This window comes from Neomonachus schauinslandi, chromosome 4 (assembly GCF_002201575.2).
Source record: "Neomonachus schauinslandi chromosome 4, ASM220157v2, whole genome shotgun sequence".
NCBI classification, from domain to species: domain Eukaryota; kingdom Metazoa; phylum Chordata; class Mammalia; order Carnivora; family Phocidae; genus Neomonachus; species Neomonachus schauinslandi.
In genome coordinates, this window is record NC_058406.1 from 63,468,977 (window position 1) to 63,495,071 (window position 26,095).

General features: G+C 38.3%; 1 protein-coding gene across 3 annotated transcripts in view; it reads right to left on the reverse strand.

Moving 5' to 3' along the window:
• USP33 (ubiquitin specific peptidase 33) overlaps positions 1-24,556 on the reverse strand; it is a 57,931-nt gene extending 33,375 nt beyond the window's left edge. For 2 of the 3 annotated variants that reach the window (XM_021678160.1, XM_021678159.1), the window contains exons 1-7: positions 24,391-24,556; positions 7,898-8,029; positions 7,654-7,707; positions 7,159-7,221; positions 5,202-5,354; positions 2,238-2,340; positions 1,296-1,365 (exon numbers count right to left, since the gene is read on the reverse strand). In XM_021678160.1, the coding sequence (XP_021533835.1) occupies positions 1,296-1,365; positions 2,238-2,340; positions 5,202-5,354; positions 7,159-7,221; positions 7,654-7,707; positions 7,898-7,978 (524 nt within the window). In that variant the 5' untranslated portion in view covers positions 7,979-8,029; positions 24,391-24,556. Of the gene's footprint in view, positions 1-1,295; positions 1,366-2,237; positions 2,394-5,201; positions 5,355-7,158; positions 7,222-7,653; positions 7,708-7,897; positions 8,030-24,390 lie in introns of those variants that run through there. The other variant, XM_044914538.1, reaches the window with a different exon arrangement.
• Between the last annotated feature and the right edge of the window lie 1,539 nt (positions 24,557-26,095).

Below are 26,095 nucleotides of genomic sequence, written 5' to 3' on the forward strand. Positions count from 1 at the left end.
CTATATACTTATATTACACAAAGCAGACTTTAACTCAAAGCTGTAACAAGATATAAAGAAGGGCATTATAAAATGTTAAAAGGATCAATTCATCAAGATGAGAATATTTGTAAATATTTATGCACCCAACAGAGGGGCAGCTAAATATACAAAGCAAGTATTAATGGATCCGAAAGGAGAAATAAAGAGCAATACAGTAACAGTAGGGGACTTCAATACCCATCTTCAATCATGGATAGATCTTCCAGACAGAAAATCAAGAAACACTGGACTTAAACTACATGTTAGACCCGATGGACTTAACAGATGTCTACAGAGCATTCCACGCTGCCCCTACCTACTTTGTAAAACTATGATTAAGAAAAAAGAAAATCTGGGGTGCCTGGGTGGCTCAGTTGGTTAAGCCGGCCTACTCTTGATTTCGGCTCAGGTCATGATCTCAGGGCCCTGAGATCAAGCCCTGTCTCAGGCTCTGTGCTGGGGCATGGAGCCTGCTTGAGATTCTCTTTCTCCCTCTGCCACTCCCCCACCCCACCCCCACCCCTGCTTGCTCCCTCACTCGCTGAAAAAAAGAAAATCTGAACACTTTGACTTTTCCACCTATAGAAAAGTATAAAATATTTTCATAGCATCTCTAAAAATGATGACAAATTAGTTCAAGCTCATGTCTAAATGTAAAAACAAATAACTTGCTCAAAGACACACAACTACCTAGGGTCTAAGCCAGAAAGAGCAGTCTCAGGAAACCACAGGCATGAACAGAGTAACCCCATTGGGACAACAACGGATTATGTCCCAACCCGGATTCTTGCCTACTCTACCTAGAGGATTAACAAGAAAGAAAAAATAACTTTTTCAGGACATGTACATAGTTTTAGTTGATCCACATAATTTTCTAAACAGGACCATTTCAGAAAGTGAGAGGGAAGGAGAGGAATGCGTTGAGGATGGTGAGGTAAGTAAGGCCAAGGATTTATGGGATCCTGTTGGCTAGGGAAACTGAATAGAATTAATTCTTTCTTATATTACTATTAATGTGTATTTCTTTCTTTTCTCCTCTGACTACTCATCTTTTTTTTTTTTAAGCATACTACAGCAGCATGGTTTCCTCCCATCCAAGTACTAACCAGGCCCAACCTGCTTAGCTTCCAAGATTAGATGAGATCAGGCACGTTCAGGGTGGTATGCCCATATACTAGCAGCATGGTCATCTGCTCAAAGAGTGACTTCATTTTTTTTTTCCTCAAAGAGTGACTTTAAAAAGTTGTACAAACAAAGCTTATTTCACTACTTACCAGTTAGAAAGAGCCTGCAAAGCTGCATTCATGTAACAAGTATTTCCAATATTTTTCAAACCTGTAAGACCTATTAAGAAAAATCATAAATTATGTCATCATTCAATAATGCAATGACTTAATTTTATAAATGTTTACTGAATATGTAAATATATACGGTACTTATTATGGTTCCCAAACTATGTTAAGAAAATACAAAATAGGAGTGCCTGGCCGGCTCAATGGGTAGAGTGTGCGACTCTTGATCTTGGGGTTGTGACTTTGAACCCCACAATGGAAGTAGAGATTACTCAAAAAATTGAAAACTAAAAAAAAACACACATTATGGGGCGCCTGGGTGGCTCAAGTCGTTAAGTGTCTGCCTTTGGCTCAGGTCATGGTCCCAGGGTCCTGGGATCGAGCCCCACATCAGGCTCCCTGCTCAGCAGGAAGCCTGCTTCTCCCTCTCCCATGCCCCCTGCTTGTGTTCCCTCTCTTGCTGTGTCTCTCTCTGTCAAATAAATAAATGAAATCTTAAAAAAAAAAAAAACCATAATGAAAAAAATATATATTATGGAAATACAAAATAACAACTTGAACAACTCAGACCTCAGGCTTAAACTAGTGTTAATTTTTAGATAATTATTTAAATACACATTTAAAAAATTAAAATTCCCTTGTATCAATTACAAAACACAAAATCTGTGCTATATTATATACAGATAGTTTATACTAAGAATTCTGGGCTTTGGTAAAGTGATGTCAGAGAAACCAAGCATCACTCAAAGCTGCCAGTCTGCTTTCCTTGCAAATGAAATTTTACAAGACCAAATTTTTTTTTTTTTTTGGTCATTCACATCTTTAGAGTCCCTTTCACTTCTGGAGTTTGAAATTTTCACATTACATAGTTTCCTAAAGAAATGGGCAGTGCCATACAAAGGAGTGACAGGAGAATTATTTTACCTCTTGCTTTAAGTTCATCTTCTTCTTCCACTTCTATGTCCAAATCATCAAATACAGCAACCAGAGGAGTTTTTAATGTTGTATTACTGGGTATTTTAAAATCCTTGATAACAGAAAAGACAGCTAACTTGAAAAAATCCTTTATGTTAAAATTTTTTAAAATTTTATCTCATATACACATCTACAGTCTAAAAGTTAAGAGATGTTATTTTAAAACTATTAAGAACAAACTCTGGTATTACCAATCAGAATAAAATTTACATTTATATCCTGAAATCAATAAGGATCTACACTAGGTAAGAGCATGTCACTACATCTATATTAAAATATGTACTTGAATAACAAAGCCACTTGTGACTTTTCTGAATTTAAACACAATTAATTCAGTGAATTCCAATCCAATTCAGTGAGATCACATTACGGCTAAAAAAAATCTAAGTGCAATACCCTACACTGTCTTTTCAGATTTTTCTAACTTTTTACAGGAAAAAAAATACTTAAGTTTTTCTATCATAACACACCAACTTACTGTAGACTTCTACAATCTCTCCTGATACTTGCTACCATACTTATTTTGCATCCTTTTGCTCATATGAAATAGTTCCCTTGTTTTAAACAGTAATAATATATTCCAGAATTAATTTCCAAGTATTGGCTTAACTCAAAGGTTACAACTGGTGATCTGTTGGTCAAATGTTTTTAGCTCACACTTAAAAAACAAAAAAAAAAGGGACAAAGCCTAACAAAAGAAAAACTTTGATCTAATATTTTAAAAATTGGGAGAGCTCACATAAAACTCAGATCATGCAAGATCTCTTGTAATAGAAGATCGAACTACAGTGAACCCATTTAGCAACACTCAGTTAAAGGAGGAAACTGAAGAGCAGCATGCACTTAGCATGTGCTCTGCTTCTCCAACATATTACAGCTTATTCCACCTCTACAATGCATGCACATGTACTTTTATACCCACCCACTTTATACATTACTTTCCTGGTATCTGTAGATATTGAACATTTGAGTTGGCCCCATATTCTCACTTAAGTATAGAGACTTAAAAAAAAATCACTTAAAATTTTACCTCCCAGAAAAAATTTCTACTTAAAAATCTTAATGACCTTTGAATGGTTTCGAATACTACTATTTTTAATTAATGTTCCAATGAATTGGGTTCAAACAGCATATAAATTTTATAGTAGGGGCGCCTGGGTGGCTCAGTCGGTTAAGCGTCTGCCTTCGGCTTGAGTCATGATCCCCAGGTTCTGGGATCGAGCCCTGCATTGGGCTCCCTGCTCAGCGGGAAGCCTGCTTCTCCCTCTGCCTCTGTCTGCCGCTCCCCCTGCTTGTGCTCTCTTGCTCTCTGTCAAATAAATAAATAAAATCTTTAAAAAAAAACTTTATACTAAAAAAATTTGTACAAATAACATTTTTTATTGTAATTTCTTCAACAATGGGATCAGGAAGTTGCATGAAATTAAATTCATGCCTTTTATGTGTTATAAATATAACTCACTAGAGAATTATTTACAAGCCATCAGAAAAGTATCAGTATATTTATTCAACCAGATTCAACATTCATTAAGAGTATGAAATATCAGGGTGCCTGGGTGGCACAGGAGGTTGAGCTACAGACTTTTGGTTTCAGCTCAGGTCATGAGATCGAGCCACACGTCGGGCTCCACACTCAGCACGAATCTGCTTGGGTTTCTCTCTCCCTCCGCCTCTGGCTCTCCCACTTGTGTTCTCTCTCTCTCTCTCTTTGAGATAAATAAATAAATCTTTAAAAAAAAAAAAAGCATGCAGAAATGGCAACAGACAGCTGTTTTAACTTACTTTTCTTTAGTCAGGGATGATTATTTTGGCAATGTGTTTTTATTTATATTTCTCTTTTGTGAACCATCTGCACTTATTTTTTCAACCACCTTTGAGTATTACCCTTATAAATTGTTATTAGTTCCTTATGTGATTAAACTTTTTGTTACCACATTTTGGTTAATAATGCAAGAGTGTTCACGAAAATTTACTTTCAAACTATAAAGGCATTCAAAAAAGACAAAAAAACACATTTCTGAATGATAAATAAATATCAGCGGGAGAAACAGTAATGGTAATGTGGTGATTTACCCACTAGAGCCATTCAACCGTGGAACTAGAAATGCAACAAGTTGTACCTTGTCTAAAACCTATTCATTTTATAGAATGTGTATGGCAAGCGAATTTATTAGCATAAATGTCTACTATCAAAACGTGATACAAAGATATAAAAGAAAAATAGAAGAGTTGGTACCAAGGAGGAAAGTACAGAAATACAATGTGATTTTTATGACACATGAGGAAAAAGCTCACTAATGTGTTAATTAAACCATACAGAGCAAATGAGCAGAATAAGTTAGAAGCCACTATTCTAATTTTTTCATTTCCTTTTTCCTATTTTTACATGACTGGAAAATTCTCAAAATTAAGTGATCAATCTTTGCAAGCCCACACATATTTTGGAACCAAAGGTCAATGCTAAGCTTTGAGATATCCTATCTGGTTTTTGATAAATTAGTAAAATGTTCTTAGTAATATAAATGGGGTAGAGAGGGGAGAGAAATGAAGAACAGGGAGCTGAATTAGTATTTGTAATTCCCTAGCAAAGAAGGCCTGCCCCCTCTCCTAGAACCAGATTGCTAGAAAAGGATACACTTTTTAAACTAGTTTTTTTTTTTTTTTTTAAGTTTTAAAAACACAACAGGTGCTTTTCCATCTTCAGACAGGTGGGCTTCAATCTTAGCATAACCTATCATTCTACAAAAGAATAAAGGCCAGCCTCAGTGTTTCAATCGAGAAAAAAAGGCACATTACATAAATTTTTAAAGTACATATTAGGTGGAGTGGTTTTAAATTACAACTACATGACAAATTCTGAAATCACTACGTGAAAATGTATGATATTTTAATTAAATAAAGTTAGATTATTACCTGGACACTGTTTTCTTGTGTTTGCTGAAGTGGTCTTACATGAGGCAAAGAAGGCTGAGTTCCTAATTTCCTATCCAAAAATACTTCTTTGCTGCAAGCATAACACCATACTCGAAGAGTGGTAAGGTTCACAGTTAAATAATGCTTTGTCTCCTATATAATTTCACAGGAGGGGAGAAGAGGAACCAATATTAGATATAGGTGAAAACATTTCCAAAGATCATATAAAGGGGCACCTAACTGGCTCAGTTGGAAGAGCACTGGACTCTTGCTCATGACTTCAACCCCCACGCTGGGTGTAGAGATTACTAAAAAAAATAAACTTAAAAAAATCATATAAGTGGGGTGCCTGGGTGGCTCCGTCAGTTAAGCATCCAACTCTTGATTTTGGCTCAGGTCATGATCTCAGGGTCGTGAGATTGAGCCCCGCATCCAGCTCTGCCTTCAGTGGAGTCTGCTTCTCTCCCTCTCTCTCTGCCCTTCCCCTCATTTGCTCCTGATCTCTCTCTCTCAAATCTTTTTAAAAAATCATGTAAGAGGGGCGCCTGGGTGGCTCAGTTGTTAAGTGTCTGCCTTTGGCTCAGGTCATGATCCCAGGGTCCTGGGATCGAGCCCCACATCAGGCTCCTTGCTCGGCGGGGAGCCTGCTTCTCCCTCTCCCTCTGCCTGCTGCTTCCCCTGCTTGTGCTCTCTCTCTGTCAAATAAATAAATAAAATCTTTAAAGAAAAAAAAAAATCATATAAGATAAACTCCTGGCCTTTGATGAGTAACAATATACTCAAAAGAGAAGAGTTAAAACTGGAACACCAAAAACACATTCTTCAGGTAAACTGCTAAAGTAGTAAATAGTAACAATATCTAACCCTACTTTAGAAATTATTCTATTGTCATTTTTTACCACTGTTCAGCATGAAGACAAACAAGAGTAAGATTCTGTTTTGCAGTTAGCAAATAAGTGTAATACAAGAAAATAATTGACAAAAGCACAGTAACAATTCTAGAAGATCAGAGTGGCAAAACAATGAACCCAATGACATGAGTCAAAGCAAAAAACCGCTCAAGCAATAGTGAATGTATGATCTTGGATATATAAAGCTTCAGCCTTTCTCAACTGGAGTTCTGCAAGAAAATTTGTGCCCTACAGAAAATTATTTCAGTAACTATTTTTTCAATTCTCCTAAAAATGGTACATAGCACTACCATTCTAGATGCATAAAAGACAAGTAACGTATGTATAATGATGCCTGAGGGCCTTGGGATATTCAGGCTTAATTAATTCTCTTGAGGAACCTTGACTGAGGACAATTCATGCTATAGAAATATCAATGTGAAAAAGACAGTTCATTCTCAAGAAACTTACAGTTTAGAAGGGGAGACTATAAAAGAGGCATGCCAGAATTACACACAAGCACCAAACCACCAGGGTGAAGTAAAAAGGGAACTCCAGTTAAGAGAATGTGCAGAAGGTAATAAGAGTTGAGACCTGAAGTTAGCCAGGTCCTATCACAAGTGGAGGCATCCACTCTTAACTTCAATCCTCACATCTCCTAAAATTCCAACTATCATCTTCATAAATCAGGAGGCATACTTCTTAAATCATTACTCTCTTAATTACAACCTCAATCTAATATTGATCTTAGCAATTCCCCTCCCCACCTTTTAAAAAGTATAAGCTAAGATTTAACTCCTCTTATATGAAAAAGGACAAAATTTTGAACTGAAACTTGAAATAATGTTGTATTTGCTTTCCGTTTCCTTCAGGCTCTCTTTAAAAAATATCTTGCATGAAAAATTTCTGTACACTGGGTAATATATGGAATTGCTGAATCACTGTATTGTACACCTGAAACTAATATAACACTGTATGTTAACTAACTGGAATTAAAAATAAAAGCTTAAAAAGCAAGAAGGCAAATAAATATATAGATAGATAGAAAAAAAATTTCTATATCATACCTGAGAGTGTATGGTGCTGTGATCTACTTGTGATTCACCACAACCAACATATGAACATCTATTCTATAAATAATTATACAAAAGAAAAGAAAAATAAGGCATTTTATAACATGTGTAAATGAACAATAACACTGCAATTTCAATTAAATTTTGATCACATGTTTTAAATCAATGACTAAGTGACTTTACATAGTAAGTTATTTTAACCAAAAGGTATTAGGAACAGAAGAATAAAGTGAGAATATTTCTAAGCTAAAAGCTAATGCCACCTCTAATAAAAGGCAAGCATAAAATATTTTAATGATTTACTAAAACTCTGCAAAAGCAATGCAAGTTAAAACCCAAAGTTTACAGTTTAATTTTTGTTATCAGTAATGATCTTTTTAAAGTATATTCATTTATAAAATCCTCTGAATGTCAAAAAATCTTAGAGTTACCCTTATTCAGATATAAATTTTTATAATACTAAACTTTTGAAAAGGAACATACACATACCTCCAGGCATGCCCAAAGATTTGGTCCTCTGACTTTACAATCCTGACAAGTACCCTATGAAACAAAAATCACATAGACAACATTATCATTATATTGACACAGCCAAACACATACAATTGACTAGTAATATCATATAAAAAATTAGAACTCATGAACACACAGTATTATAGTAATTTATTTAAAAAATACATATTTGGGAGAAAAATGAGTAATTTTTTAAGGAAGAAAAAACTCTATATCTTACATGAGATTTTTGTATTAAGTCTTCTTTCGTTATTTCACCAACTGAATCCAAATGTGGACAATGATTTCGAAAAGCTGCCATTTTGTTAGAAATTTTTTCCTGTCTCCCAAGTATTTCCAAATGAGGTAATACCTACAGGACAAATAACCAAAAAATGTTAATTAAAAAATGCTAATATAGTAAAAATAATTAAAATAAAGGACAGGGTGCCTGAGTGGCTCAGTAGGTTAAGGTCTGCCTTCAGCTCAGGTCATGATCTTGGGGTCCTGGGATCAAGCCCAGCATCAGGCTCCCTCAATGGGGAGTCTGCCTTTCCCTCTCCCTCTGCCCCTCCCCACCGCCCCCCCACCCCACCCCACCCCACCCCACCCCCGCTCATGTGCATGCATAGGCGCATGCGCTCTCTAATAAAATCGTCAAAAAAATAAAATAAAGGCTAAAATAATAAGCATATGTGTTTACAAGTCTACCCTAGAATATATTTTTCAAAATATACCTAGATTACCTTCATAATTTAAAATGCACATTGACAATTTCTCTACAAAGTTAACATTTTATAAAGACTGACAACTATGAGGGCCCCTGGGTGGCTCAGCGGTTAAGCGTCTGCCTTCCGCTCAGGTCATGGTCCCAGGGTTCTGGGATTGAGCCCCAGACTGGGTTCCCCCCTAAGCTTCTCCCTCTCCCACTCCCACTGTTTGTGCTCTCTCTCTCTTTCTCTATCTCGCTGTCTCTCTCTCTCTGTCTCTCTCGCTGTGTCTCTCTAATATATAAATAAAATCTTAATAAAAAAGATTGACACCTATGTATCAATATAAATTTGTTTCTACAATACTTTTGCTACTTTTTCCCCTTTCTCGTTCCCATTTTAGAATATAAATAAGAGAAAAAAATTTCATTTATTCCATTTAAGTACTCTTTTTTTTTTTTTTTTAAGATTAACCCTTAGGCTGTAATAGGAATTAAAGGGAAAGAATAGTCAAATGGAAACATTTCTTTTCACACTAGCAGTTGCCCGTAGTGATGATATAAATGAAACTGTCTGGTATGTAAGCAGTATACCAAGATGGTCACAAATCAGAATTTCTCAACATTGGCACCACTAACACTTTGGGCCAGATCTTTCTTGTGGGAGTTTGTACTATGCATTTTAAGGTAATTAGCAACATTTTGCTTCTACCTATTAGATGCCAGAACACCCTCCCTATTCTGAGCTTTAACAACTATAGTATAAAATTATGTCCTCAAAGGGACAAAATCGTCCCAAGGTAAAAACCAAATTATCACAAGATCCTTTCAACAACCCTGAGGTGGAGTACCACTATTACCTTCATTTCATATAAGGTTAAGAGAAGCAAATCTGACTGACTTCCCATTGTTAGCATTTGGCAGAACGAGGATTTCAATCCACCTATGTATCTTATGGGTAAGAGCAAGACTGTGAAGTCAAATAGAATTGAGGATACCAATAAGAGCAGGATGGCATAACTAACTTATGGAGCTATTTTAAGGATTAAATGAGGTAGTACACATATCAAGTGTGTAAATACACACACATAGTACTATGCATACACAAGCACATAAAATTTCATTAGGCACTCTGCAGCATCCCATTATATACTTTTTTAATATGACCAGTAAGGTGTCATACCTCCCTTCCCCATATGACCACAAGTTTAAGACTTAGTGTCCCACATCGATTACAATTTTCCTAATATTCTTCAGGAGTTTCCTCAATTCCATTAAAATAAACAGAACGCAAAATGTTTTGCAATCCCAATACACTTAACTTCCTCCAAGATATCACAATATTACAAATATAACTTATGAGAAAAAGAATGATAGGAATATTATGTCACTAAATTTTATCTATCTCCACTGCAAATCTTATAAATCATAGAGCTAACTGCTATACAGCATTCAATGTGTAGAAATCTTATGACTGGTTCAAGTAAACTGAGTGATTTCCAAGAAAAAGTCTCAAGTTTAAAATTCAGTACTTCTAGATCTTCTTTCGATGTACATTCTTAATAACAAGGCTTTTCATGCCCTTAGTTTATCTTTGGGGTTTGAGAACACTATTTGGGAACAAAATAAGAAACTTACTAGGAAAGAATAAACACTTATAAATGCTAAAATATTAACACATTAAACAAAAAGTTTCAATGAAATCAAATGAGTCCAATATTATCTTGCAACCTACAAAATGCAACGGGCAATCACCCTGGGGGTTAATAGTGAATACATAGTTATTTCTAAATATTACATTATTACATAACATTAGGGATGCCTGGGTGGCTCAGTCGGTTAAGCATCTGACTTGATTTCAGCTCAGGTCATGATCTCAGGATCATGAGATTGAGCCCTGCATCAGGCTCCACACAAGTCTGCTTGAGATTCTTTCCCTCTGCCCCTCCCCATGCTCCAGACTTTCAGATGCATGAAGTTAAACTTAAAATAACTGTTAATATTTTCCATTTCTTATTTACATTTTAGGAAGAGTCTGGCAATCTTTCCCACATCTCACTTCCTTTTGTGCTTAGATATTTCTTCCCTCTCATCCAACTACCTCTACTGCCAGCCATTATGGAGTAACAGGAAACAGATTCACACTCTCAACGTAATTAACTAAAAAGCCAGACAAAATATATAAAACAATGGTTATCAGACATTGAACAATAGGCAACGAGGCAACTGCCCCACCTGACTGCCTAGAAAGAACTTCTAGGCCAAGTACACATAGGAGAAAACCCAAACAGTCTAGCAATCTCCTTGAGTTGAAGGGGCAGTACTGAAAATGCAGAGAGGCCAAGGTGGCTAGAATTCACAAGGCAGAGTAACAGAGAGGAAGGAACTAAACACAGAGCAAATAAACTCATGAGATTTGTAGAGGGCTACCATCAGGTTTTTAGCTGAGAACTGATAAGCATGCATGTGCATGTGATTAAACTACCCTAAACAAGGGAAAGAACTACTGTAAAGGAGTAGGTAGAACAATCCTCACAGCCAATACAGATCTGTTTGTGCCCCCATCAGGAGGTTTAAAGCCTTCATAATACAGAAGGAACAAAGTATTCAGAGGGTATTGCCCCAGTAATAGGAAATAAAGTATCCCTAGACTAAAAACTACTTTTGTTCTGCCTTTAAAAAGCTCAAAACAATATTACAGGACCAAACTATTCCCAAGGCACTTAACTGTGTCCCAGAACAAAGCTAAGGATATTTAAAGCAATAATAATGAAGAAAAAAAAAACAGCACCAGACAAGATTTTAAAAATGGCAATGCCTGGCATCCAATCAAAAATTACAAGACAGGAATGCAAGCTGGTACAGCCACTCTGGAAAACAGTATGGAGGTTCTTCAAAAAGTTGAAAATAGAGCTACCCTACGACCTAGCAATTGCACTACTATTCACCCCAAAGATACAAATATAGTGATCCAAAGGGACACCTGCACCCCAATGTTTATAGCAGCGATGTCCACAATAGCCAAACTTTATCCAGATGAATGGATAAAGATGTGGTATATATATATACACACAATGGACTACGCCTCAGTCATCAAAAAAATGAAATCTTGCCATTTGCAATGATGTGGATGGAACTAGAGGGTATTATGCTAAGTGAAATAAGTCAATCAGAGAAAGACAATTATATGATCTCACTGATATGGGAATTTAAGAAACAAGGCAGAGGATCAGAGGGGAAGAGAGGAAAAAATAAAACAAGACGAAATCAGAGAGGGAGACAAACCATAAGAGACTCTTAATTGTAGGAAACAAACTGAGGGTAGCTGGAGGGGAGGAGGGTGGGGGGTTGGAGTAACTGGATAATGGACATTAAGGAGGGCATGTGATGTAATGAGCACTGGGTATTATATAAGACTGGTGAATCACTGAACTCTACCTCTGAAACCAATAATACATTACATATTAATTGAATTTAACTTTAAAAAAAAAAAAAGTATTGAGAAATAATCTTATCCAGCACAAATGTACCTCTCCTGTCCACCTGCCCTAGTTTTCAGGGCACCCATCTCCTGTCTTAAGCCCACTCTCTTGAAATACCCTTGTGCTATGAAGATGTCCATGGGGCAGTAACCATATTTATGTTGTTCTATACTGTATCATATTTTGTCATCATTCAGTTATAAAATCTTTTATAATTCAAAAAAATTACAAGATATACAAAGAAGAAAAATCAGATCCACAGCAAGGAAAAAAAGAGATCCAGAGATAATACAGATGACAGGATAAAGGATACACATTTTATTTTTTATTTATTTTTAAAGTAGGCTCCAGGCCCAGCTGGAGCCCAACACAGGGCTTGAACTCACAACCCTAAGATCAATACCTGAGCTGAAATCAAGAGTTGGACACTCTACTGACTGAGCCACCCAGGTGCCCCAAGGATACACATTTTAAAGAAAAACTACACTGCAAATTGAAATACAAAAAAAAGACTGAGAAAATTAAATAAGAGTATCACTCAGCTGGGTGCAAAAGTTCAAATTTGATGAAAAATAAAATCCTACAAATTAAAGCAACACAACGAACTCAAAGCACAAGACACAGGAACAAATTACACCACGGCACATTAAAACAAGTTGCTTAAGGGGGGCAGTGCAGGCCACTGGCTTCCCCACAGCACCCTCCATGGGGCTGCCTTGCAGGCTAGGCGTGGCTAAAAACCAACCAACCAACCAACAAGTTGCTTAAAACCAGTAATAAAAAGAACATCTTCAAAGTACCAAAGAAAGGCCAATAATGTATGCTGGAAACAATGCAAGCCAGAAGACAGTGGAGCAACATCTGTACAGTATTGAAAGATCACTGTCGGGGCGCCTCAGTGGCTCAGTCGGTTAAGCGTCTGCCTTCGGCTCAGGTCATGATCCCAGGGTCCTGGGATCGAGCCCCACATCGGGCTCCCTGCTCTGTGGGAAGCCTGCTTCTCCCTCTCCCGCTTCCCCGCATGTGTTCCCTCTCTCTCTGTGTCTCTCTGTAGAATGAATAAATAAAATCTTTAAAAAAAAAAAAAAAGAAAGAAAGATCACTGTCAACCTAGAATTCCGTATCTAGGAAGACAGCTTTCAAAAAAAGGCAAAATAAAGACCTCTTACAAAAATGCTGAAAGAGAGGCGCCTGGATGGCTTAGTCAGTTAAGCATCTGCCTTGGGCTCAGGTCATGATCCCAGGGTCGTGGGATGGTGCCTGCTTTAGGCTCCCTGCTCAGTAGGGAGTCTGCTTCTCCCTCTCCCTCCACCCCTCTACCCCGACTCATGTCCTGTCCTGCATGCTCTCTCGCTCTAATAAATAAAAAATCTTTAAATAAAAAATGCTGAAACAACTTATTACCAGCATACCTGCACTGTAAAACCTACATATATGCTTCAATATTTTTTTTCATGCTCATATAATCAAATACAGAAAGAGAGACCTATATGGCCTTTTTTGGCCAATAATACAGACATACCTCTCTCTCAACTTTTTCTTGGATACACATATGTCATGATGCATGCCCTGCATAAATTATTCAATTAATTCTTCTATAGATGAATACTCTCTGTTTCCATATTCTGCCATTAAAAATACCCATATGATCTTGGGATGCTTGGCTGGTTTAGTCGGCGGAATGTGTGACTCTTGATCTCGGGATTCTGAGTTTGAGCCCCAAGTTAGGTGTAAAGATTACTTAAAAAAACAAAATCTTAAAAAAAATCTATATAATCTTAATACAGGCCAGTTTGTAAAATCAGATTTTGCAAGATTACATTTCAAAAATTATACAACTTACATTTCCACTAATAAAGCCATTTTCTGCACAGCAACACCATTTTCTCTACTAGCAATAAACATCACTGTTTTTTTACTTTTGCCATTTAATAGGCACATTGTTAGATTTCACCAGTACTTTAATTTGCATTACTTGACAACCAGTGAGTTTGAGTGTCTTTTCATAAGTTCTATGGCCTCATAGATTTGCTCTTTCATTAACTACTACTTTGAAGTTTTTTGTTTTTTGTTTTTTGTCTTCTGGATTCAAATAGAATTTCTACACTGCAGGGGTGCCTGGGTGGCGCAGTTGTTAAGCGTCTGCCTTCAGCTCAGGTCATGATCCCAGGTGCTGGGATCGAGCCCTGCATTGGGCTCCCTGCTCCGTGGGAAGCCTGCTTCTCCCTCTCCCACCCCCTCTGCTTGTGTTCCCTCTCTTGCTATGTCTCTGTCAGTAAATAAATAAAATCTTTAAAAAAAAAAATTTCTACACTGCAAATATTTTTTCAAACTTAACTATTAAGTTTTTAATTTTGATGAAATACACAAATTTATCATCTTCGCCATTTCTAAGCATACAGTTCAGCAACATTATACAACATTCACACTGTTGTTCAACCAACATTCACACTGTTGTACAACCAATCTCCAGAACTCTTTTCATCTTGCAAAACTGAAACTCCACAGCCATTAAATAGGAGCTCTCCATTCAACCTCCCACCAGCCCCTGGCAACCACCATTCTACTTTATCTCTATGAATTTGACTAGTCTGGGGATCCAAAGAGGTTTTTCAGAGGAATTATACAGTATGTCTTTGTGATGACATTATTTCACTTAGCCTAATGTCCTAAAGATTCATCCATTTCGTAAGCATGTCAGAATTTCCTTCCTTTTCCAGGCTGAATAACATTCAGTTGTGTTTGTATATACACCACATTTTGCTAATTCATTCATCGATCACTGGACACTTGGGTTGCTTTCACCTTTTGGCTATTGTGAATAATGCTGCCATGAACACAACCGTACAACTATTTCTTCAAATCCTTGCTTTTACTTCTTTTGGGTAGATATCCAGAAGTGAAACTGCTGGATCAGGGGTGCCTGGCTGATTCAGTTGGTAGAGCACACAAGTCTTGATCTTGGGGTTCTGAGTTTGAGTTCCATGTTGGATGTGGAGACTATTTAATAAATAAATAAACTTTGAAAAAAATAAATTGCTGGATCATATGGTAATTCTATTTTTCAATTTTTGAGGAATCACCATACTATACATATACATATATACCAGCAGCCATAGTGGCTGCAACATTTTACATTCCCAGTCCAATGCACAAGGGTTCCAATTTCTCCACATCCTCACCAACCCTTACTTTTCTAGGTTGTTTTTTTTTTCTTCCTGGTTTTTTGATAGTAGCTATCCTAATAGGTGTGAGGTGATCTTGCTGTGGTTTTGATTTGCATTTCCCTAATGATTAGTAATGTTGAGTATCTTTTCATGTATTCATTAGCCATTTATTTATATATCTTCTTTAGAGAAATGTCTATTCAACTCTTGTTTTTTAATTGGGTTGTTCGTTTCTTTTTGTTGTTGAGTTGTAGGAGTCCTTTACATATTCCGGGTATTTAACTCCGTATCAGATATATGATTTGCAATATATTTTCACCCATTCCATAGGTTGCCTTTTTACTCTCAACTGTGCCCTCTGATGCACCGCTTTTAATGTGATATAGTCAAATTTATCTATTTACCTTTGTTGCCTGTGCTTTTGGTGTCATATCCAAGGAATCACTGCCAAATCCAACGTCACAAATGTTTTCTTCTAAGAGTTTTAGTTCTGTGCTTGCTTCGGCAGCACATATACTAAGAGTTTTAGTTCTTATGCTTAGGCCTTTGATCCATTCGAGTCAATTTTTCTATGCGGTGTAAGGTAAGCATCCAACTTCATATGTTTGCATGTGGGTATATAATTTGCCCAATTCCCTTTGTTGAAAAGACCTTTCCCCTCTTTGAACAGTCTTGGCACTCTTGTCAAAAAACATCTGATCATATATATGAAGGTTATTTATGGACTCTATGCTATTCCACTAGCTTATGTCTGTCTTAATACCAATACTGCTAACTTTCTTACAGTATCCTTTATCATTAAAGGCTTTAATTTTTATAAAATCAAACATGTCTCTTATAATAGCTTGAGTTTCTAATCTTAAAATTTCCTAGTCCATAGAGCTAAAGCTGTAGAATAACCTTAACTAGTTGTTAAACAAGGCTTTAATCCATCTGGGGTTTATCTTAAGACAGGAACCCAATTTTATTTTCTTCCAGATGGGCAGACAGTTGTACCAGCACCACTTACTACACAATCTACCCATTACCTACTGAACTGTAATACTATCTTTACCTTTATTACACTTGCACATATTTCTGGATCCTTCATTTTGTTCCACTAATCTGCTTATGCCAATACCATATTTAATCTGAATACATGGAATGTAGAGTATTTCAATAACTGTAAGACATTCCTCATTCACTATTCCTTTTCAGTTTCCTTGGCTATTCTCTGAATATACTAGAAAACACGATAGTTTTACCTCTTGTTTTCCAGTATTAATTATTTAACTTTATTGTTTTAATGCATTTACTAGAATCTCTAAGGCAATGTTAAATATAAAAATGTTAAAAAAAAAGTGATTTTGGGCATCCATTTCTGGGTCCTTGTTTTAATGGTCTAGCCACTTAGGATATTTGCTGTAATTTCCTCCTATTCCTAATTTACTTTGATTTTTTTTTTTTAAGATTTTATTTATTTATCTGAGAGACTGAGAGAGAGCATGAGAGGGGGGGAGGGTCGGGAGGGTCAGAGGGAGAAGCAGACTCCCTGCCGAACAGGGAGCCCGATGCGGGACTCGATCCAGGGACTCCAGGATCATGACCTGAGCCAAAGGCAGTCGCTTAACCAACTGAGCCACCCAGGCGCCCAATTTACTTTGATTTTTTAAATTAGAATTCTTTTTTAAAGTAAGTTCTAAGCCCAATATGGGGCTTGAACTCACGACCCCAAGATCAAGAGTCATACGTTCTACTGACCGAGCCAGCAAGACGCCCCTAATTAGAAATGGCCAAGATTTTTATTTATTTATTTGAGAGAGTGAGGAGAGACAAGGAGCAGGGGGAGGGGCAGAGGGAGAAGCAGACTCCCCACTGAGCAGGGAGCCTGATGTGGGACTCAATCCTGGGACTCCGGGATCATGACTTGAGCCGAAGGCAGATGCTCAACTGATTGCGCCACACAGGCACCCCAGAATTGGCCTTAATGAACTTTATTAAATGTCTTCTCAGCAGCCACTGATGATTTACTATATTCCTTATTTCATCCACTGATATAATCTATTAACAGATTTGATACAAATGATCCTTGCATTGGTATGCCTATGGGTCAAAATGTACTATTAGTCTATTGCTTCATATCTAGATTCTATTGGTTAATATCGTACTCAGAAATTTTGCAAGTGAAATTGACCTTTTTGGGTAACATTTTTATCAGGGATAAAAGTACATGTGCTTCACAGAATACATTCAGTAGCTTTGCATCTTCTATACCATAGAAAAGGTTTTATTATTTATTATTATTGTATGTTCTTTATAAATTAAATGAAACTCACCTGTGAAATTATCTGCTATGGTGCCTCTTTGCAGGACATATCTTCAATCATCTTCTGACCCTTTAGTGGGAATGGGTCAATTCAAGTTTTTCACTTCTTGGATCAAATTTACTAATTTATATTTTGCTATTAAATCATGCATGCCCTCTCAATTTTCAACTTTACATCATAGCATGCATGTAATATTCTCAAGAAAATTGCATAACATTCCATTAATCTCCCCTATATCCATGTGTCTTTGATGTTTCCTTTCTCGTTCCTAATCTTGTGCATTTTTACTTGATTTTATTTTCTTCTACAAAGGTTTATCTAGTTCATTGGTCTCTGCAAAGAACCAGCTTTGTGATTTATCCTTTCCACTATTTTTGTTCTGTTGTTTCCAATTCCATTAATTACAGCTTTATCTTTAATTTCCATGTCGTACTTGGTTTTGGTTTTCTTTTCTTTTCTTTTTTTTTTTTTAAGATTTTTATTTATTTATTTGACAGAGAGAGACACGGCGAGAGAGGGAACACAAGCAGGGGGAGCGGGAGAGGGAGAAGCAGGCTTCCCGCGGAGCAGGGAGCCTGATGTGGGGCTCGATCCCAGGACCCTGGGATCAGGACCTGAGCCGAAGGCAGACGCTTAACGACTGAGCCACCCAGGCGCCCCTGGTTTTATTTTCTTAATCCCTAAATATGAGTACTAAATTCTCTTTTTTTTTCTCACTTAATAAAAGTATTTAATTAGTATGCATTTTCCTTTAAATACCAATGTTGGCCAATTAAACGGAAATTTTCTCATTGCTTTCTAGATAATCTTAATCTTGCTTTTGATTTTAGAATGTTTTAAGTCCATCATTAGAACAGATACATAAATGGTACATTCACAAATGAATACCACACAACAGTTTGACCACTTTAAATGGATGGATAATTTATCAACAGGGATAGATCTAAAGTACATAATGTCGGATTGGAAAAAAAGGAAGATACAGAATGATACATACTGTATGAAACCACTAAAAATTTAAAACCTGCATTACAGCACACTGTATCTGGATGTAGACATCCTATAAAAATATAGTCATTGAAGGTTATGTACTCTGTTGCCTCAGAACAAAGAAATGGGGACTGGGGAAAGATTAAGTACTCTCTGTTCTGGTGTCTTGTATTAATCTTTTGGTATCTAAACAATTTAATGAGAACTAGTGCATGTAAACAAAAGCTAATAATTTGTACCAAGGCAATTTAGTATTCCTTACAATTAAACATAACACTATCAAAATAGAAGGCCCTTAATATTCTAGTTACCTAGTTTTACTCAATTCACTATGGTAACAAAATCATTCTTTTATTCCTTCTTTTGATAAAGATTTACTGAGAGTAGAATATTTAGACACAAGAGGACAAGGCAACAGAGGTTCTAAGCTACTTCAATTTCTTCTCCAGTGTATACCAAAACAAAGAAGGCATGCATGCTTTCACTCTGGTCTGACAGTTTGCCCAGGGAAGACAGGTACTAGGCATTAGAAAAGACAGACAACACAAAGGCAGTGAAAATAAATGTAAATGAAAATGCCTTTTTTTAAGTATATAGATGTAGATCCCACAAAACTCTGAGATTCCTTTAGAAGCTTGTGGTTCACAGGATGGGAATCACCAGGGAGCACAAGAAAATTCAAGCTCTGCATGGAAATTAAGGCTTTTCATAATTGACCCCAATTTGTCCTTACCTTTACAATCTTTTATCTGGCAACCTTTTCCGCAACCTTTTCCTCTAACTACCCTAACTAGACTTATTTGAAATTTTCTCAGCCTTATAATGATGGCAATAACCCCAACTAAAAAATGTTCCTGGACGAATTCATGTTCTATGATGTACAGCTCAATTGCCCATCTGCAGATTCAAAACTGCTTCTGAAGTTATTACTTTTAAGCAGGGGGAAGGAGGGAATACCTTGGCAGTACAATCAAGTTTCATGCCCAAAATTCTACCCTTGCCATCCAAAAAAACAGAAGAGCACATATTCAAGTTTTAGGAAAAGCAAAGGGACCTGTGTCATTAATATTTGTTACACATCAGGACATAGTTGGTGACCTAATAAAAACCTTTTAATATTGAGAAACCATCTGCATTCCATTGTCTAGTCTGTTCTAAAAGGTAAAGCTATTTATAGAGTCAGATTCAAGCAACCATGAGAAAAAATTTATGTCAGGAAAACTGGTAAATAATTTAATAGTCATAGAGAAGATTGATATGAATCCAGAAAGTCTTTACTAGCAGGTGGCAGAACTGTTCGTATTTTTAACAAAACTCTGGATAAAGGCACAGAAGGCAGGCTTGCAAAATCTAGTTATAAAATTTTAAAAATTAAGTTTTTTAGGGGTGCCTGGCTGGCTCAGAAGAGTATGCGACTTTTTTTTTTTTTTAAGATTTTATTTATACATTTGAGACAGAGATAGAGAGAGAGAGAGAGCAAGAAGGGGGAAAGGCAGAAGGAGAGTGAGAAGCAGGCTCCCCACTAAGCCAGGAGCCCAATGTGGGTCTCAATCCCAGGACCCTGGGATCATGACCCAAGCCGAAGGCAGACACTTAACCATCTAAGCCACCCAGGCGCCCCAAGTATGCGACTCTTGATCGCAGGGTCGTAAGTTTGAGCCCCACGTTGGCAGAGTTTACTTAAAAAAAAAAAACTAGGGCGCCTGGGTGGCTCAGTTGGTTGAGCGACTGCCTTAGGCTCAGGTCATGATCCTGGAGTCCCGGGATCGAGTCCCGCATCGGGCTCCCTGCTCGGCGAGGAGCCTGCTTCTGCCTCTGACCCTCCTGCCTCTCATGCTCTCTGTCTCTCATTCTCTCTCTCTCAAATAAATAAATAAAATCTTTAAAAAAAAAAAAAACTAAAACTAAAACCTAAAAAATAAACAAATAAATTTTTTTATGTAACTTGTAAATGTTTTTTTACAGGTAATGGAGAGTAAAGAGTACAGTTGTGATGTACAGAATTTTGAATCGCTACATTGTACGCCTGAAGCTAATATTCCATTATGTTAACTATATATACTGAAATTAAAATTAAAAACAACAAAAAATAAATTAAACTGAAAATAATAGTTTTTTTTTTTTTAAGATTTCACTTATTCATTTGATAGAGAGCACAAGTAGTGGGGAGAGGTAGAGGGAGAGGCAAAGGGAGAGGCAGAGAGAGAGGGAAAAGCAGGCTCCCGGCTGAGCAAAGAGCCTGAAGTGGGGCTGCATCCCGGGACATGGAGATCATGACCTGAGCCGAAGGCAGATGCTTAACCATCTGAGCCACCCAGGTGCCCCTGACAGTAATAGGTTCTTTTTCTTTTTTTTAAGATTTTATTTATTTATTTGACAGAGAGCAAGAGTAGGAACACAAGTAGGGGGAGTGGGAGAGGGAGAAGCAGGCTTCCCACCGAGCAGGGAGCCCCGATGCGGGGCTCGATCCCAGGACCCTGGGATCATGACCTGAGCCAAAGGCAGATGCTTAACGACTGAGCCACCCAGGCGCTTGGAAAAATGAGCTAAAATTAACAAAGATGGTCATACCATATCCTATATTAGGGTTCAAAGAATCTACTGTCTAAAGTGACACTAAAAAGAAAAGGGTTTCAAGTATTTAGAATCCAGACTCTAGGAGATGCATGGAACAGTGCAATTCTTACTCAATTTATCAATAGGTTTCAGGATAAAAAGAGTAATCGGTCTAATCGTATTCATAAACTAGATTATATCTGGGATATTTTATTTATGAAGAATACTGAAAGCTACAGGGGCGCTTGGGTGGCTCAGATGGTTAAGCATCTGCCTTCGGCTTGGGTCATGATCCCTGGGTCCTGGGATCGAGCCCCACGTCCGGCTCCTGGGATCGAGCCCCACGTCCAGCTCCTGGCTCAGCAGGGAGCCTGCTTCTCTCTCTGCCTCTCCCCCTGCTCGTACTCTCTCTCTCCATCTCTGGGTCTCGAATGAATAAATAAAATCCTTTAAAAAAAAAAAAAAAGAATACTAAAAGCTACAGATTAAGAATACCTTCCATAGAAATCCTTTAAAATAAATAATTTGGGGGCGCCTGGGTGGCTCAGTTGGTTAAGCGGCTGCCTTCGGCTCAGGTCATGATCCTGGAGTCCCGGGATCGAGTCCCGCATCGGGCTCCCTGCTCAGCGGGGAGTCTGCTTCTCCCTCTGACCCTCCCCCTCTCATGCTCTCTCTCTCTCTCTCATTCTCGCTCTCAAATAAAAAAAAAAAACTATACTAAAGAAGGAACTGTTACTGGGGCACTGTCTGGCTCAGTCGGAGAAGCATATCACTCTTGATCTCGGGGTTGTGAATTCAAGCCCCATGTTTGGTGTAGAGATTACTTAAATAATTAAAACTTTAAAAAAAAAGCTCTGGGCGCCTGGGTGGCTCAGTGGTTAAGCGTCTGCCTTCGGCTCAGGTCATGATCTCAGGGTCCTGGGATCGAGCCCCGAATCGGGCTCCCTGCTCAGTGGGGAGCCTGCTTCTCCCTCTCCCACTCCCCCTGCTTGTGTTCCCTCTCTCACTGTGTCTCTCTCTGTCAAATAAATAAATAAAATCTTTTAAAAATATATAAATAAATTAAATTAAATTAAAAAATTAAAAAAGCTTACTTATTACTTTTAAAAAGATACCCATATTTCAAATTTCTCACCATAAATCTTTCATCATTTTTGTACTTCATGCTCTTGCAGAGTCCACAGTCTTATTTTATAATTCACAGTGCTTTAATATCTATCTGAATTCCAATTTTTATCAAAGGTTACTTCAGCAAGATTATTTCAGGCTTTAATGAAATTCTGACCCTTACACAATTTTGAAATGCTTCTGTCATGGGAAAAGACTTTACTTCTTGGCATTCCTAATTTAGAGACTTGGCATGAGGTTCAACTAAGATTGCACATGTGAAAGGTCATTGAAAATTCTAACAGCAATACATAAAAATTAAAAATTATCTCAACTCAGAATTTCAAATATTTAAAATAAACTACTACAATCTAATGCCATTAAACTGCACTGTTATTTGGTTATTGGTAGTTTATGAAAGACAAAAAGTGAAAGTTGGCAATAAACAAGATCAAAAATAAGATGTAATCTTAAGTAGACTATCCCTCTTGCATACAGCAGGTCAAATATTTTATTCCTGGAATATTTTTCGTATAATCCTTTTCTTCCAATCCTACCAAAGTAAATGAAATAACACAAACCGGGCGCCTGGGTGGCTCAGTTGGTTAAGCGACTGCCTTCGGCTCAGGTCATGATCCTGGAGTCCCTGGATCGAGTCCCGCATCGGGCTCCCTGCTCAGCAGGGAGTCTGCTTCTCCCTCTGACCCTCCCCCCTCTCATGCTCTATCTCATTCTCTCTCAAATGAATAAATAAAATCTTTAAAAAAAAAAAAGAAAGAACACAAACCTACCAACATAATATAACTATTACTACTCCCTTTTATAAAACTAGCATCATCTATCAATAAGATTCCTACTTTTTCCCTTATTTATATTAATATTAATTCATTAACAATATTTGTATTAGGTTCAAGTCAAATAGCTTATTATCTGATTTGATCAGACCTTTCCAAATGATAAAATTCCCTCAACTAGAAATGATTTGAAGACAGCCTCGTTATTTTTTAAACAGATTTTTCTTAAAGAAAAAACAATCTACTTAAACTTTTAAAATTATATAATTCTAGGGGTGCCTGGGTGGCTCAGATAGTTAAGCGTCTGCCTTCAGCTCAGGTCATGACCCCAGGGTCCTGGGATCAAGCCCCACATCAGGCTCCTGGCTCAGCGGGGAGCCTGCTTCTCCCTCTCTGTCTGCCTCTCCCCCTGCTCATGCTCTCTCTTTCTGTCTGTATCTCTGTGTCTCAAATGAATAAATAAAATCTTAAAAAAAAAAATAAAAATTGGGGCGCCTAGGTGGCTCAGTTGGTTAAGCGACTGCCTTCGGCTCAGGTCATGATCCTGGAGTCCCTGGATGGAGTCCTGCATCGGGCTCCCTGCCCGGCAGGGAGTCTGCTTCTCCCTCTGACCCTCCCCCCTCTCATGTACTCACTCTCTCTCATTCTCTCTCTCTCAAATAAATAAAATCTTTAAAAAATAATAAAAAATAAATAAATAAATAAATAAAAATTATGTAATTTTAAATATCTATTAAACAAGACGTCTAGAGATCCCTGTGGTAAAATTCATCCTCAGTTTAGAGCCTATGCATGCTCCTGCTAGGATTTTACCCTCTGGCCCAATTTTCCAGGCCTAACACTAATTATAAGAGAATGTAAACCCTAAAAATGTTTAAGTTGAGTGCAAAACACCTAGAAGATTCTCAAACAATAGTTCAACTTGCACCCTGTAAACATACAAATGAAGAACATTTTGTACTTGGTATATATATATGACTAAAAGTCTGGAAAACTACACACTATGAAAATTCGACACAAACAAAAGCTGCTGATGGACAGACTGTACGGGATAACCTCTGAAACAACATGGATCAAATACTGGTCGGAGAAAAATTCCAGGGACGATGACACCTAGGATTTTCCCGTTAATAACAATGAATAACGGGGCTTTGGGGCTGCATGAATAGGTCCGATCACCTCAAATTGCGCTACAAAGCGAAACCAAGACCTAGGATCCAGCGCGCTGCGGGGCTTTCAATCGTCTGCGCCCACCATGGGGGGCTGGCAAATCGGATGGGACACCGTGGAAAGGAGCGGGGCCCCTCTCAGGGATTCGCTTCACCCCTCCAGCCTCCCGCTTCCCAGGGGAGCGCCCCCTGGGGGACCCTTCCTCAAATCTGCAACTGACTTGCGTCCTTCGTCGATCCCCGCCGTGGCGGCCACCAGATCATTACTGTAACGCAGAGCACAGAGACCTAGGCCTTCATCTCCCCCGCGCGCCCACCACCACCAAAGACTAAGAAAAAGAAGCCACTGCAGAGGCTGCAGCCCCAGAGCTTGGGAGCGAGAACCGAGACCGACTCCTGGCGGCAGGCGAAGCGCCCTTCGGCCCCGCGCCCCTCCCAGGAGCGCCGCGCTCACCTCCACGGCCTTCCCCGCGGACCCCGCCAGCGCGGCCAACGGTGGCCTGCGGCCGCACCTCCGCAAAATCCTCTTTCACTCCCCGGAATTCGGAGAGGGGAGGCGTCGCGTCAGGAGGGCCGCGAAATGGCTCCGCAGGGCTGCCCGCGGGTTACCCGCCTCCCGCACCGGCCACTTCCCGCAGCAGCCGCAGCTCCTTCCGGTGTCTCCGCGGACGCCGTAGGCGTCTGGGTGTCGCGGGAGGGCGGGAAGGGGCGGAGCTGCCGAGACAACCAGCCCCACCCCTGGGGCGTGGCCGCGGTGGATGGGCCCAGGTGCAGAGACCGTGGTGTGTCCTAACCCCTGGGACTTGCAGAGTGGCTCTGCTGCTGGGACGGAGTACTTGCAGAGCAGTTTTAGGCTTCGGGCTCTTGTCATTTTTACACATGTTCTCCCCCTCTTCTACATTCACACTATACGACCTTTGGCAGGTCTTGTTTCAATGCATTAGAGAATTTGCATTAAGGCTGGCCACTGAAGGGCCTTAGGTTTCCGACCTTGTGCAAAGAAATATTAGACAACATAACTCAACGCTGTTTTCTCTCCTCTTTCTTCTCCCAACTTCTTAGGGCTTCGATTCTCTGAAAGTAATTTATTTTCCTTTTCCACATCTGCAAAGGAGAAATTCATCTCTCCTGTTTTCCCCTAGGCCAAAATCAAGATAAAATGAAATATTTATTGAAACCTTAGCATCTGCTTAGTGGCTAGAGCGCTGAAAGAGACATACCTTCTAATAGGTCCGAGGTGATCGGACCTATTCATGCAGCCCCAAGACCTTCTAAGGTCTTCTAACTTAAAATTTGTTCAATTGATTACTACGCAAACAATAAAAACAGTTAATGAAAATTATTGTTAAAATTGCCAGTTTCAATCTATCTGATTATCTCTAACTTTATAGTTTCCAGAATGGGAGCATGTAGCCAAGTACTATGCAAAATGATCAATCTCCATCAGAATCAAGTAGAAAATATGGGAGCTTCTACTTCTATTTTTATGATAAAAGTGGAAAAAAATGAACCTTTGCTAGCTATATAGGAATTGACACCAATACCTCGGTTTGCACCACAAATGGTCACCTACCTGGGTTCACTGAGAGAGGATGGAGGTTTCACAATTTGGAGGATACCTATGACACTACCACTCCTTTTTTTTCAGCATATTTTGAAATATTATGTTTACATACTACAGGATGTAAGCAATGTGGTTAATTTTTATTTTAAAAATCGAATATCTAAATGTTTTAAATATTACTCCTTTGTTAAGAGGTAAGAGTGATCATGAAAAACATTTGTTCTCTGATGTCTTGTTATCTGGTATCAGACTTAAAGGAGAATTGTGTGGATTTATTTGAAAAAAGACAGTGTTGGGGCACCTGGTGTCTCAGTCAGTGAGGCATCTGCCTTCGCTCAGGTCATGATCCCAGGGCCCTAGGCTCCTTGCTCAGCGGGGAGCCTGCTTCACCCTCTTCCTCTGCTGCTCCCCCTGCTTGTGCTCTCTCACTCTCTCTCTGTCAAATAAATAAATTTTTAAAAAATCTTTAAAAAAAAAAGAAAAAGACCGTGTTCTAGATTTTCTAACATTTGCTGTGATAGCAAGAGGCTCTCATCAATATGCTAGTTGCAAAATTTTTTTAATGTGTACATTTAATATTTAATCAAAGTAAAAA